Raw genomic sequence first — 16,163 nt, forward strand, 5'->3', positions numbered from 1 at the left:
TGCTCATATATATATATATATATGTATATACGTGTATATGCATATGTGCATATATGAACACAAACGCATGAGTTCTCTTGATATTAATAATTAAAGATGCTCCAAATGTATGCATACGTTATATATAAATACATACATGAGTGCCACCGTCCTTCACGCGAATGTTAACCATTGCGCATAATTTTTCTGTTTAATTTTACTGCTATTTTATTACTGTTTTATGACTGTTTTATTACTATTTTATTTTACTTATTTTAGTTTATTTATTTAAGTTTATTTATTTATTTTTTAGATCAACCTTCTGATACCTCGTTTAACGTTTTGTTTTGTTTTGCTCTACTTTGCTTTAATTTTTTTTTTTTTTTTTTTTTTTTATCACAATACGCGGACGCGTAAAAAACTTCATTTTGCATGAACATGTACATGTAAAAAGGCATACGTTTATTCCTGCGCATATTTTACTCGCACACACTTCACGTAAACAATTTAGCGCGAATGCGTTCAATATAAGTACGCTCACAATAGGTATATTTATCTTAAATAGGTTTAGTAAAACACGTTTTAGTAAACATGTTTCAGTAAACGCGTTTAACCCTAACGAACGTTCGATGTACACACAACTCATTAAAAATACCCCCTCGCACCAGTTCAACCATTTAGCTATTTATTCGTTGGTATACTCGTGTATTTATTTTTTTGTTCATTCGTATGTTTATTATATTGTCACTTGTATGTTTATTGCATTGTCACTCATATGTTCATTATAATGTTCATTTGTATGTTTATTGCATTGTTACTCATATGTTCATTATAATGTTCATATGTATGTTCATTATATTGTTCAATTGTATATTTATTATATTGTCACTCATATGATTATTGCATTATCACTCATATGATTATTGCATTATCACTCATATGATTATTGCATTGTCACTCATATGTTTATTGCATTGTCACTCATATGTTTATTATATTGTTCATTTATATATTTATTATTTTGTTTTCGCGATAAAAAGTAAGTGTGCAACCTTCTCATCTTTTAATTATTTTTTTATTTTTATTTTTTTTTTGTGTATCCTAATACGTAAATTTCAAACGAAATTTTATGCGTAAAATTATTTCATAAGTGTACGGTATTCACCATTCTCCAAATTGTAAGTAGGGGAAAAAAAAAAAAAAAAAAAAAAAAAAAAATGCAAAGCAGATTAAAGAGGATAAAAGACATTGCCAATTTTGCTGAGTGAGAATTTATTTTTTTCGCGTCCAATTTTGCACCTATTTTGAATGCGATTTTTTCGTGTCTGAAATGCGTACGTATATATAGTTACCTTGAGCAGTGTATATACACACACGTAGACAGCGAAGTGCGTTCATTCGTTTTGTCAACAAAATTGTAAATTCGTCTGCTATCCCCACTGCTTGTTCAGCTGCTTACTCAGCTGCGTACCTAGCCACATACCCAGCCGCATATTCACTTGGTAGTGTAAGTGCCCCCTCAGCAGCGAACTGCGATTCCCAACTTCTCAAAATGGCAAGTCGAGAGAAGTCGGTGCTAAACGGAAGAGCTGACTTGTTCAGGCAGGAAAAGAACTATTCTGATAACAACAGTTTTTATAACATGAATTTGAGCATTCATAAAGTATTTAATGCGAGGCATAGTTTGCCATACACAATTAATGAAGAAGTCAAACCTATATCGAAAAAAAGAAGATGTACAATAGCATATACAGGTGATCATAAAAGAAATATAATAAACCAAAAAAAAATTAATTATGATTATATCAATTATAATTTTAATAATTCAATAACAAAGAGAAGGAAATGTTCACCTACGTATTGTATATCACCTTATGTAAAATATTCTCCCCTTAAAAGTAGAAGCAAACTACAAAGGAGTATCGATGAGAGTATAAAGAAGAGTGCTGCACTAAGATGTATTGTTAATAAAAGTATAAAAAATAGGAATAATGTAAATTATGAACACAATGAAAAAAATTATTTAGAAAGAAGTCAAGCCTATTATCTTAATAAACACCCCGATGGTGCATGTAGTAGTACAGACAATATTAACGATATGAACAGTATGAAATTGTACATGGATAGAAATTTAAGTGAAACTTATATACTAAGTAATACTACACAGAGTGACAACTATTTTAGGAATAAAAATAAAAATGGCGATAGCCTAAACACATTAAGAGAAACCATTCCCATATACATAAATTCAGCATCAACTATTTCTAGTTTTAATATTGAACGCGAAGGGGAACATAAATACGCCAAACTGGTGGTTGATCTTCCTACCGGTAGAGAAGCAGGAATGGAAGTAGGAAAGGAAGTTGGAATAGAAGCAGAAGTAGAGGCAAAAATGCATTTCACCAGGGTGCCCATGGCGCATTTACAACAGAACAACAGATATGCTTATATGTCGAACTTACATGATAGTGATAACAGGACAAGAATGTCAAAAGGAGAGCAGTTAACTAAAGTAGTTTTGCATAACCCCTTAAAGAGAAGACACAGTACTCAAATTGCAAACGAATATGATAAATACAATTATTCCGATTCTCACTATTTCAATAAAAGATATAAGGGTGAAGATAATAAGAATTATAAAAATAGTACGCGTAGGCACAGTGATACTATTACAACGAACCCGGTCACTAACCTCTTTTTTAGTCAAATTAGAGGAGATATAAATAGAAATACCTTCCATTCTTCTCTACTACAAGAGTATAATAAAAACAATCTACAAAATGGTAAAGGTAGACAAATGAATCGTGATATGGATCAGCATGATGCTAACAACCCCCCGTTTCATCCTTCCTTTTTTAAAAACGCGGAGGAGTTTGAAAACGATAATATTAAGAGGAAAGGTGAGCTCGCGCGAATGTGTGCATGTTCTTTTGTATATGTGTAAGTGTTTGTGCATGCGTGTAAGTGTTTGTGCATGCGTGTAAGTGTTTGTGCATGCGTGTAAGTGTTTGTGCATGCGTGTAAGTGTTTGTGCATGTGTGTAAGTGTTTGTGCATGTGTGCAAGTGTTTGTGCATGTGTGTGGGTATCCACGCTCATAGCCGCGAATCCACTTGCCCATTTTTGTTCCCCCCCCCTGCCCTTGCAGAGAAAATAGAGCCGCTGAGTTCCAACGAAGAAGACGATTCTGTTCTGAAGAACGATGCCGAGTATCTATTTAGCAAAGGATTTTTCAATGATATATATTCGAATATACGAAGAAAAGGAGAATTGAATTTTATAGATGAGTTACTAGAAGCAGATGAAGAGTATTATATTAGTAAAAGCAAATTAAACAAAATAATTGAAAATGCAAAAAATAAAGAAATGAAATATCATTATATAGATAGAATGTTTTTATATAGACATGCCAAAAATGTTATAGATGATGAGGATTATGAAAAGTATAAGAATAAATGTAGGTTAGAACACAAATATCTAGATGTACCCTTCCCTAATTTAACAGAGATAATGAATCTACAACCCATAAGTAATTCAGACGAAATAGATGATAATGATGAATTTTATGATGCCGAAGTGAAACTGCTTGAAAAATATTATTATAAATCTAATAAGGAAAGAAAAGAACAATCAAAAAATACAATGAATAGTAATAAAGATATAGAAAATAAAATTGTGTTGGTGCAAAATAAAAATAAACCATTTGAAGATAAGGAGGTAACTGAAGATTTAGATGTTATAGAAAAAAGAGAAAAATTAATGTGTCTAATGAACAAAATGAAAATGGAAAAAGATTCTTTTTATGAAAAGATATTAGATACACCTGATTTTTCAAAATTACTTGAACCCGTATTTTCCGTAAATGAATGTTTCTTACTTTCTCATCAATTGTTTAATGTACAATATGCTGCTCAACTAGGGCCTGTTGTTTATCTTATAAAGACAGAAGATGAAAATTATGTATACAGAGCTATAGAAGTAAGCAGACTATTTGAAGAAAAAGTGAAGTCTATTCTAGATAATCAAAAAATTAATTTAGGTTCAAAGGATAGAAATGACTGTTTCGAATGTTTTTCCAATGAAAAATTCCCATTTTTACATGAACTAGATGTCAAATATTATCTTCGTATACCTATGAGCACAGGATGGAATCATTTTGGCTATTTAAAGAATCAAAATAATGTTCTTTTTTTTAGAAGACCCAAAAATGGTTGATCTGTTTTTCATAATTGTGTGTGCATTTGGAGAGAAGCAAGATTGCAGGGGGGGGGGAAAAGGGGTAGCGGAAGTAAGTGCATCTAAAATTTTTTTTTTTTTTCCACCATTAGTTTGAATGTATGCGTGTTCTGTGTACTTAATTTTTTACTCGTATAAATACGCGTTATGGTACACACATTTTGCTTGGACACGATTGTCTCAACTTTCACCACTGCCACGATTGCCACTACTACCGCTACTACAGCTACTACAGCTACTACAGCCAGTAGCCATTTTCTTAAAGTGTCTATTGGAAAAAGAAAAAAACAAAATTAGTTATAAAAATATGTATTAAATTATACTGCTTTGTAAATCTTTTAAGTTGGCCGAACAATGAGTTTGTAATGGAGCATGTGTGTACATGTGTGTACACCCTTATACATATGTATTTAAGTGTACATACATATATATATATGCACATATATATATGTTTCATAATAACTCATAACCTTCTCGAGTTATATAAAATTATAATTGCGTCTTTTTTTATTTTATTTTATTTTTTTTTCTTTTTCTTCTATTCAACATAATAATTAAAACTAATGAATGAAAACATGCGCAGGTTAAGGTAAAAAAAAAAAAAATAAAATAAAATAAAATAAAATAAAATAGAATAAAATAGAATATAATGAAGTATAATATAATAAAGTATAATATGATAAGGTATAATAAAATATGGTATAATATAATAAAGTATAACAAAATAAAATAAATGTCAAACGTTATAGGATAGAGCTATAAATGGATACTATCTTACTGCCAAAAAAAAAAGAAAAAGAAAAAAGAAAGCAAAATAATGGCATCAAATAGAAAAGGGATAAATACAAATAATTATTTTTATCCCGTTAGTTTGTTTATTGGTGAGCGCATATGTATATATATACATACATAGGTACATATATTGCTTCATTGATAAGCCCGTGAGTGGTTGTATTTATAATACGTGTAGACTTTAGTGCACACTTACATGTACACAAACAAGAGTAAAAATCGTATGAGGGACTCTCCTCACACTAACGGTAACAATTGTGGATGTTTTGTCAGTCCAAACGTGAGGATAAATGCAAGAAAAATGAATGAACAACAAATGAACGACGAATGAACAACAAATGAACAACAAATGAACAACAAATGAACAACAAATGAACGACGAATGAACAACAAATGAACGACGAATGAACAACAAATTAACAACAAATGAACGACGAATATATATCAAAAGGTTAGCATGTGCTTAGCAAATAATTAGCAATTGCTTAGCAACTACTAAACAAATGGTGCCTCATCTTCTCGATGTTTTATGGTGGCGGCAAAAAATAAATACCAGTCCAGATGATTGTGTATAAATAAAAAAAATAAAATTAAATAAATATAAAAAAAATATAATACAACGTAATTTAAATATGCTGTAATATAATACATTGTACTAAAACGACTGTTTTACCTTCTCTTGTTACTCTACTGATTTTTACTCTTTCCATTTCGATTCGTTCTGCTATTATAATCATTTATAGCGTATCTATTTTTGTCCCGTCCATTTCTACTGTGCATCTTCTTCTTATTATAATTAGCTTTGTTATGCTCGTAGGAGATAGCGCAATTATTTCTTTTACTATTATTACTACAGTTTGTCGTTGTAGCACTAGTGGGATAAGAATTATCTTCATACGTATTATTTTTTGTATTTGCGCTCAGAACTGCATAATATGAATTAGTTCCAAAAGCATATGATTCACTTCTCTGTGAAAAATTGTTAGTGTTACGAATGCTGTTGTCATCCTTGTTATAGTTTTCTTCTCTACCCAGTCTGCTATCCTTATGTTGGTTCTCTTCTTTCCACATGTCTGTACCCATTTCACACTTCTGTTCTCTATGTGCTCCTTTATTTTTTACAAACTGGATCGAGTTAGAATTGAGAAAATAATTATTGTTGTACATCTCTGTGTTTTCCTTTACACCTTTTTTAAAACATACTTTATCAAAATGTGCTTTATTAATAAAAATCGTATCATATGAATAATAATTTTTATTATTCTTTTTTACAAAATGGGAATGATTAGCTTCGTTATTCTGTTTTGCATTATGTAACTCTATACCCTCGTTTGTATTCTTTTGCTTATTCTGATCAGATGAATCCTTAATTTTTATAGTATTATCACCGTCTTCACTTTGCACGCTGGTAATTTTGTTAGTACTACATTTACTGATCATTTCCTCTATTAATAAATTCCTATTCTCCTTCACTACTGTTTTGCTGTTCTTCAATATCTTTTTCTTATTCTTTACATCTTTGTCATTATTTGTCAAGCTTTCTTCTTGTAACAGTTCTTTTTCATCTATGATAATATTCTTTTTCATAGTATGCACATCAACAAGGGTGTTTCCCTTTTTGGGAGTGGCATCCTTTTCCTTTTCCATGTTTGTCATGCTAATTATGTTAGATACGTCTTCCACTTCTATCACTTTTGTCTTTGCTTCTTCCCCCGTGTTTCCTTCAATCAAACTACATAGATGATTTATCTCCTCTCCTTTGTAAGTCTCATAACTGCACTGTTCTATTTTATCCCTAATCCTTCTTTTGTTCACTGCATCCTCCTGTGGATTTTGACTTGTACACTCCTCCCCTATAGAAAACCTAACAGGGTTGTTGTCTTTCCGAGTTAAGTTATTCCTCTCATTTTGCATTTCTATTATTTTTTGTTTTACTTCTTTTTCTTTATTATTTTGTGTATCATCCGCACGAAGTCTATTACTAGTTGTGTAATGTTCTCTTCCTGCTTCTTTCTCTGTTGTGTCTAATGGCTGTTCATAATTTACTCTTCTGCGTTCGTCATATTTATCATCATCACTGTGGTTACCACTACGGTAGTCACTCTGGTTATTATTCCTATGCATGCTACTATGAATGCGACTGTGATTGCTACTATGATTGTTCCTATTATAACCATTGTAACTGTTTACGCTTCTGTAGTAGGTCCTTTTGTCAAACCCACTATTGCAATTATTACGCGGATGGTTTTCTGTGTGATTAGGTGTGTATGAAATTCTTCGATTCGTTTGTCCATTTATAGCATTAACACTTGTTTTATAATCAGTGTGCATATTGGAATTAGTAAAAATTCTACTACGGGAGTTTCCAAAAAGGCTACCGCGAATGCTTCCATGGAAGCTGCTACCAATATTGACATTGGCTTTACTAGTAATAGTACTATTTGTGCTAAGATTTCCCTTAAAATTTCCGCCGTTGTGGTGGTAGGAGCAGTAACCACTGTCGTCCGTATAACCACTGCCTAAATCATCAGCAAAATTTACATGGTTGGCATTGTGTCTGTTTGCGCTGTTCCCGTACTTGTTCAAACAGGATAAATTCTTTTTATTATTAACATTACTGTAGTTCGGACTTCCGTAATGTGGATTGCTGTAATTCACGTTGTCGATACTCACATTGCCGATATTCACATTGCCGATACTCACATTGCCGATACTCACATTGCAGCTATTCACATTGCAGCTATTCACATTCCTACTAACATCATTGTGGATCATATTATTGCTCCCTCTCGTGTTGTAGCTTGTTTCACATAGAATAGAGCCATATGCACTTGCATCTTTACTATTTATGTGCTCATTAGCGTCATTGAAGCTATTTCGTTCTATACCCACATAGTTGTTTCTGCTACAGATACCATAACCACTTCGATCATTGTAAGCACTATAATTATTATGGGGTGTTCCTCCGTAGTTTATATATCCTTTCAACTGATGCACATGAGAATTGGAATCCTTGTTGTTCTTCACTTGTCGTCTACTTCGATACGTGAAATAATTGTTTCTAAAATTTTCATTGATATTTATATGTGAAGTCATACCATTGCTATTTTCTTTGCACTCAATGGAAAATTTTTCATTTTGCGGATTATTTTCATTGTTCATGTAATAGTAATTTACAGCCATCATGTTATTACTACCCCCACTAATTATGTTGTTCCTTGGACGAGCTTTTGCCTTAGAATAAACGTTAGATCCTTCACAATTCGCGTAAAATTTGCCACACTCTGCAGGATTAGCGGCATTATCAGGATTAGCGGTATTATCAGGATTAGCGGCATTACCAGGATTAGCGGCATTACCAGGATTAGCGATATTACCAAAATTAGCGGTATTACCAAAATTAGCGGTATTACCAAAATTAGCGGTATTACCAAAATTAGCGGTATTACCAGGATTAGCGATATTACCAAAATTAGCGGTATTACCAGGATTAGCGATATTACCAAAATTAGCGGTATTACCAAAATTAGCGGTATTACCAGGATTAGCGATATTACCAAAATTAGCGGTATTACCAAAATTAGTGGTATTACCAAAATTAGCGGTATTACCAGCATTAGCAGTGGTAACAACGGTAGTAACAGTCGCTGGTGGCGGAAAAAGCGGATGCAAAGGCAAATTCCTCCTTGATGTAACTCCGGTACTGTAACTGCAGCTGACTTCACCCCTTTTATCATAAGCGTTGTAACTATTTTTTGTCGTTATGTTAGTCAGATCATGTAAATTATAAGGTTCCACCCAATTGTAAAACTTATTATAACGAGAGAAGTTATCCCAGTTACTGTTGCGTATACATCCGTTCGTGTTAGCATTAGTGTTGCAATCGACAGTATCATTATTTTCCCCCATTTTGTAGTTCCAGGAATTGCGAAATGTGTAATCATTCAAACCTCTGTGCTTGTTACTATCACTGTAGTGACAACAGATAAAATCATTAGTACCGTTATGGGCACTATCGTTGTAGTTATTCATCCAATTATCGACAATACTTGAATATTTCTTCTTGTTCTTCCTCTTCCCTTTACTGCGATTAATGTTCTTTCTTCTTTCAAATGAAGCTCTTTGAAAATTAATTTTAATCTTTTCTTCTGAACAGGTTTTATTACGGACTGTGCTCGTTAGATTCTTATCAAATATGTGCTTATCTTTAAACGTACATAGAAACGTATTCATAGTCTTCACACTGTACATATAATTTAATAGTTCATCAATATTATAAAGTGAGTACTGCATTTTATCGTTAAGGTCTTTTTTTAGACACTTATCTGTTCCTAAACATGAGGTGTAATCGTCAGTGCCTTCCCTACTATGGTTATACTCCTCATCGATATGAATAGAATTATTTTCTAAAATACATTCCAGATTGTTCTGTACACATTCTTTATTATTTTCCCGCTCATCCTTATTATAAATGTTATCTATGTTGTCCTTTTGAAATGATTTTTTTTTTTTTTCCTTTATTATTTTTTCATCATCATCCGTACATTCGCTGAGTGATGATCCTTCTAAAAGGTTACACTCCTCCGTTTTAACAAAAATATTGTAGCCATTGGATTCATGTATATCTTCACTCCTGTTATCCTTTTCTTTTTTATCATAGTTAATTAACATATTTTTCAATATATTTCTGAACGCATTAATATTTGCTGATTGTTCAGGCGATATCATATGAGGTTTCAGCATGCACATTTCTAAACTTTCAAAAGATTTATTTTTACGCTGATGAAAATTTGCAGATACCGACCGCGTTAGTTTGAGACTATGTTCAACTGCTCCGTTGCTACTACTGCTACTGTTGCTACTATTTCTACTACTGCTACTACCACTGGCAGTCACCTTCATTTGTATGCATGCTCCATCATTGTGAGAACCGTTACCTACTTGACCTTCCCCCTCTTTAAGTACATTATTCCGACAATCTTTGCTATACTTCATTTCCTTACTAGAATAAATAAGATTATTATTCTTTACATTACGTTCTTTTCCTTCATTTTTTAGACGACAAGAACTGCTCATGTTGTATTGCATAGAGCTTACATTTGCAATTCCTTCATGTGAAGGACACTCATATTTATGAACATACTTGTTATCGAGAATATGATTACAGTCGGAATTACAGCTATTGAACTGTTTAGTATAACTAGGGTATCTATACACAGAACACTTCACTGTGCTGTTAGATATACAGGTCTCTATATCATTAACAGTTTTGTAACTGCCATTAGGTCCATTGTAAAGATTATCTATAAGTAGAGTGCTCTGTGTTGGTTTATTCTGTACCTTCATTTCATGGTCATTTGTTAAATTCGACCATACTGCATATTCACTATCTTCATTAGTAACATCACTACTATGTTGTTGATATCGGGGGAAAAGTTCATTAGTGAATCTATTCCATCTATCCATATTATCATTCGTATGACTGCTAGTTAATTGGTTCTCTTTTTTTGGAATATATTCATAGTCCTTCATACTTGTCATTTTCACTCTATTTTGTACAAATTTCCTGTTAGGCCACCTCCCAGTATTGTTACGCATCCATGAGTTATCATATTTTTTGAAATCCTCCCTTTTGTTTGGATTTAGCACTACAGGACTGTCAAAAGAGGGATTCACTATGTGAACCGTTGTACCTTCGTTCGTTTCGTCATCCGATTTGTCATTCGATTTGTCATTCGATTTGTCATATGGTTTGTCATCTGGTTTGTCATTCGCTTCATTCAATGCATCGTTTCCCCCTGTAATTTTCCCACTGTCGAACTTGTCATCTCCTTTGGAAATGCTTCCCATTATACAAAGGGATCCTTTTGCTGGATCGTTAGAAATACTAGATCTAGTAAGCTCTTCTTGATTTTTGTTCTCTATAACTGCATAACATTTTGTACGCTCCTCTTCATTATGTGTATTTGCGTGAATTACATTATTTTTCTTACTTTCACTACTACTTTCATAATTTTCTTTATCCTTATTCTTGCCATAACTTGCAATATAACTTTTGTCATCCATCATTAAATTTTCATATCTTTGTACAAAATGGTTATCATCAGTATAATCTTTACTTTCCATGTTACTCTTTCTTAACTCATAATATTTTTTTTTATCACCTATGTTGTTTTCCTCCTCTGTTCCATTTTCCTCCATTCTGTTCAAATGGCAGTTCAGACTTTCTCGGTTTTTATAATTTTTTTGTATGCTTCTTTTTTGGCAGTCCTCACTCAAAATATTATTACTACAGCTACTATTATTACGATTATTATTATTGCCATGCTCATTAATATTATCACTAAAGAATGGTTCATTTCGTTTTCTGCTATGTTTACCTTCTGTGTTACTGCTATAATTACAGTTGTACATAGAGGAGGCGTATTTGTTAAGCGCTCTTTTTTTTTTTTTTCTAAATTTATTTTTGTCAGCTTGGAGCTGGTTTTTGTATTCATTGATTGAATTATCATTCTCCTCTCCATCAACTACTTGAACACAATTATATCTGTTCATAAGTTTATTATTTGTGTTATAGCAGGTGTTAGTATAATTTCCCTTATCTTCTTGGGCAAGGTTTTCATTATTATGCTTAACATAATTTTGGTCCATAATTTCTGACTCGTTCATAATTTTGTCGTCGTGGCGCAACGCGATGTTATTTTGGTCGTCCTTAGCATTATCGATATGATGGTAATTACTACTGCTCTTATTACTGATCTTATTACTGCTCTTATTACTGCTCTTATTACTGCTCTTATTACTGCTCTTATTATTGCCCTTATTACTGCTCTTATTATTTCCCTTATTACTGCTCTTATTACTGCTCTTATTACTGCTCTTATAATTTATCTTATTATTAATAGTCGTTGCACTGATGGTAGCCGTCATATGGACAGCTTCTAACTTTAGAGTAGCCGATTTGTCCTCCTTCACACCAGTAGAACTGACCTCTTCCACTTCTTTATCATCTTCCACTTCTTTATCCTCTTCCACTTCTTTATCCTCTTCCACTTCTTTATCCTCTTCCACTTCTTTATCCTCTTCCACTTCTTTATCCTCTTCCACTTCTTTATCCTCTTCCACTTCTTTATCCTCTTCCACTTCTTTATCCTCTTCCACTTCTTTATCCTCTTCCACTTCTTTATCCTCTTCCACTTCTTTATCCTCTTCCACTTCTTTATCCCCTTCCACGCTTTCATCATTTTTGCTTACAGGACTTTTCTGACTGCATTTTCCTTGCTTGTTAATGTCATTTGTGGAACTCGTTTGCTCGTCACCATAGACACTATTATCGTTATTACTATTACTACCAACGTTACTATTTGTATATCGTTTAACTTGCTCACTTAAGTCAAACAGTTCATCCCTATTACAACTAATAACATTGCAGCTATCCTTCGTAACTAAGTTAAAGTCCATCATGTTGTTCTTTTCTCTGATACTTACATTCCTATCATCACTGTTACTGTGTGCATGTTTAGCACTGCTTTTAATGCGCGCTTTATTCGCCTTCCCCATTTTCCATTCGCTATTAGTGTTAGCATTAGTACTATTCTTGGTTGTATACGTATTCCCTTTATCACTGTTATTAATCTGTGTATTTTTTTTTGGGAGATGATAATTTATTTTCTCATTTTTATATACATTATCCTTTTTATACATATCCGCAAAGTATTTGTTGTGGTCATACATATAGTTAGTACTACTTCCGCTGTTGTTATGTCCACTCCCCTCGTTGCTTCTATTGTTTCTACTATGACTGTTCAGGTAATTGTTAAGGTAACCGTTCGTGTAACTGTTCACGTAACTGTTTATATAACTACTGCTGTAATTGCTGCTGTGGCAGTTGGCAGTGTCAGCTATGCTGCCGTTTCTGTATCCAAAGGAGCTATTCCCATATTGACTATTTCCTACATTATAATTATAATGACTAGAATTAAAGTAGTTAACATATTTTCCACTCATCGAATTGTAGATATAATTTGAACTATTCTTGTAGCCATTGTAATAACGTGTGTAGTGTTTTTTCTTATATTTTGTTGACACAACATTTTCATTTGCTTTCTCATTTGTATTTTCTTTTATATTTTCATTTATATTTTCATTTATATTTTCATTTATATTTTCATTTATATTTTCATTTATATTTTCATTTGTATTCTCATTTGTATTCTCATTTGTATTCTCATTTGTATGCTCATTTGTATTCTCATTTGTATTCTCATTTGTATGCTCATTTGTATTCTCATTTGTATGCTCATTTATATTCTCACTTATTATATTCTCATTTGTATGCTCATTTATATTCTCACTTATTATATTCTCATTTGTATGCTCATTTATATTCTCACTTATTATGTTCTCATTTGCTTTTTCATTTGCATTTTCATTTTCATATGGGAGCATGCCATCTCTTTTATGACTATCATGTTCACTACCTTTTGACATGATTAATTTAACAGAATAATTATTATTAGTTAGGTTATTTTGTCTTTTCATTATATTCTGTTCTTTGTTTTTTTTTTTGTACGAGAAGTCACTACTCGTTTTTGCATCAGTGTTATGGTATTTCTTATTGTTATTACAATTGTAATTTCCTATTTCATTCATATGACAACTGTTTTTATTATTTGACTCTTCTGTTCGTTCTTTTGAAATATATTTATTTCCAATTATTTTTAATTCGTTGTAGTTCTTGGAGTGGCTGTTGTGGTAGTTACCACTGCTATAGGGGGTACTGTAGCAGCTCCTGTGGCAGTTACTATAGCAGTTACTGTGGCAGTTACTGTGGCAGTTACTATGCCCGTTACTATGTCCGTCACTATGCCCGTTACTATGCCCGTTACTATGTCCGTTACTATGCCCGTTAGTGTTCCTGTAACTATAACTATAACCGTTAATGTAAGCGTTACTTCGGCCTTTATTGTTACGCCTTTTTTCGTATTTCATATATTCCCCTCCATCTTTGTACATGCTGCCAACAGAACTGTTGTCAATATTACCGATGGTACTATTTTTTAAATTTTTATCCTTACCCGAAAATTCATTGTTTTCACGGTAATTCGTCTTGTAGTATCTGCTGCTCACATTTTGGTTATAATACGTTTTATGCGTGTTATAATTTCCATTACTGGTACTACCGATATACGACGAATAAGTATTGTAGTTTAAATAATCCTCATATAATAAATTAGTTTGGTTTTCTCTTAATGTTTTATTATTATTATTATTATTATTGCTATTATTATTATTATTGTTGTTGCTATTATTATTATTATTATTGTTGCTATTATTATTATTATTATTGTTGCTATTATTATTATTATTGTTGCTATTATTATTATTATTGTTGTTGCTATTATTATTATTATTATTATTATTATTGCTATTATTATTATTATTATTGCTATTTTTATACTTATTATTGCTATTTTTATACTTATTATTGCTATTTTTATACTTATTATTGCTATTATTATCATTCCCAGCTCTATAACATTTTGATTTATTTGCTTTCATATAGCTTTCTGAATAGACAGTCGTGTGTTCTTGGCTGCTTGTTGCCTCTTCATTGTTGTTATTCTTCCTAACTGCCTCTGCTTTGAAATCATGCATAATTTCTAATTTTATTCGAAAAAATATAACAAACAACGCGTAAAAGTGGAGTAGTTACGCATGCATACGTTCATGCGCGCAAACATACAAACATATAAACAAACAAAAAATGTATAAACATATATATATTTTCCAAATGAAACACTTTTACAACACTTACTATCCCTGTAATATTTTTTATACACATATGAAACATAAATATTAACATTTAATGTAGATCAAACGTACAAGTGGTAACTTGAGTGAATATTACATGAACAGTACATGCGTTTTTTTTTTTTTTTTTTTTGTTTTTTTGTGTGTGTGTATGTTCTTTCTTTTTCTTTATATTTCTTTATTATCTTTTTGGTTTATGATGGAAACAAATTTTAATTTACTTGTCATATAAATACGCGCATACGTAAAGCATACATTAGGAATACATAAAAAATACATAAAGCATACATAAAGCATACATAAAGCATACATAAATTATACATAAATTATACATAAATTATACATAAATTATACATAAAGCACAAATAAACTATATTCCTATATTTTGTAACATGACAAAAAAAGTCTACTTAATTACTGTTAATTTAAGTATTTAATTACATAATATAACAAAGTTTTTTTTTTTTTTTTATTTTATTTTGCTGTTTTTTTTTTCTTTTTCTTTTTTTATTATTTCTTTAAAACTTAAAGGAAAACATGTTCTCAAATAGCGTATTTTCTGCAAAAAAAAAGAAAAAAAATATACATGTACATTTACACATACACATCATGCAAAATGCTGAACACAAATAACTATGGGATGCAAACATATGTTGGCACGTGAAAACACACACAAACTCTCATTGTATAAAATGTCAAACAGTAATAAGAAGTATGAAGAAGTATGAAGAAGAAAATAGAAAAATACATAAATATTTGCACAATAATTATATAATAAACATGTATTTTAAAACAAAAAAAAACAATCTAATGTGGGACATATTGTAAAAAAAAAAAATTGTAAAATAAGCAAAAAGTTATATACATACATACATCCCATCCACCCCATACATGCATATATGTAAGTTCCTTATAACGCTCGTGCATTATTTTTATTTTTGTTTTCAATAAATAAGCATAAATTTCAGTCTATGCAAAAATTTTCTTACATAGGTTAAAGGATCTACAAAAAAAATTTAACTTAATTATGTTAAGTGAATTAAAATATGCAAATTGTATAACAACTCTAAAATTACAAATTTTAACAAAATCTTCCTTAATTTTTATATTATTTTATTATATTTTTTTTTCTTTTTTTTTTTGGTGCCATACACATACGGTATACAAGAATAAGTAAACATATATTATGTATATATTACACGTTCGCATGTTTTATATATATATATATATATATATACATATATGTATACGTATGAATATAATACTGTATTTTAAGGTGCTTCCATACACAGTTCAAAAATGTAACGTATATTTATAAATGTGTTATTCAACAAAAAAATGAAA

General features: G+C 31.2%; 2 protein-coding genes across 2 annotated transcripts; one reads left to right on the forward strand and one right to left on the reverse strand.

Moving 5' to 3' along the window:
- Positions 1-1,531: 1,531 nt before the first annotated feature.
- Positions 1,532-4,193, forward strand: PmUG01_02017900 (conserved Plasmodium protein, unknown function; the record flags this gene model as incomplete). Its single annotated transcript, XM_029008654.1, has 2 exons — positions 1,532-2,879; positions 3,127-4,193. 2 exons carry the CDS (start codon positions 1,532-1,534, stop codon positions 4,191-4,193), a joined length of 2,415 nt encoding a protein of 804 aa, XP_028860192.1.
- A 1,500-nt stretch (positions 4,194-5,693) lies between these two features.
- PmUG01_02018000 (asparagine-rich antigen, putative) lies at positions 5,694-14,663 on the reverse strand (the record flags this gene model as incomplete). The annotated part of the gene is made up of 1 exon (XM_029008655.1): positions 5,694-14,663. One exon carries the CDS (start codon positions 14,661-14,663, stop codon positions 5,694-5,696), a length of 8,970 nt encoding a protein of 2,989 aa, XP_028860193.1.
- Positions 14,664-16,163: the final 1,500 nt, after the last annotated feature.

This window comes from Plasmodium malariae, assembly GCF_900090045.1.
Source record: "Plasmodium malariae genome assembly, chromosome: 2".
Lineage (NCBI taxonomy): Eukaryota > Apicomplexa > Aconoidasida > Haemosporida > Plasmodiidae > Plasmodium > Plasmodium malariae.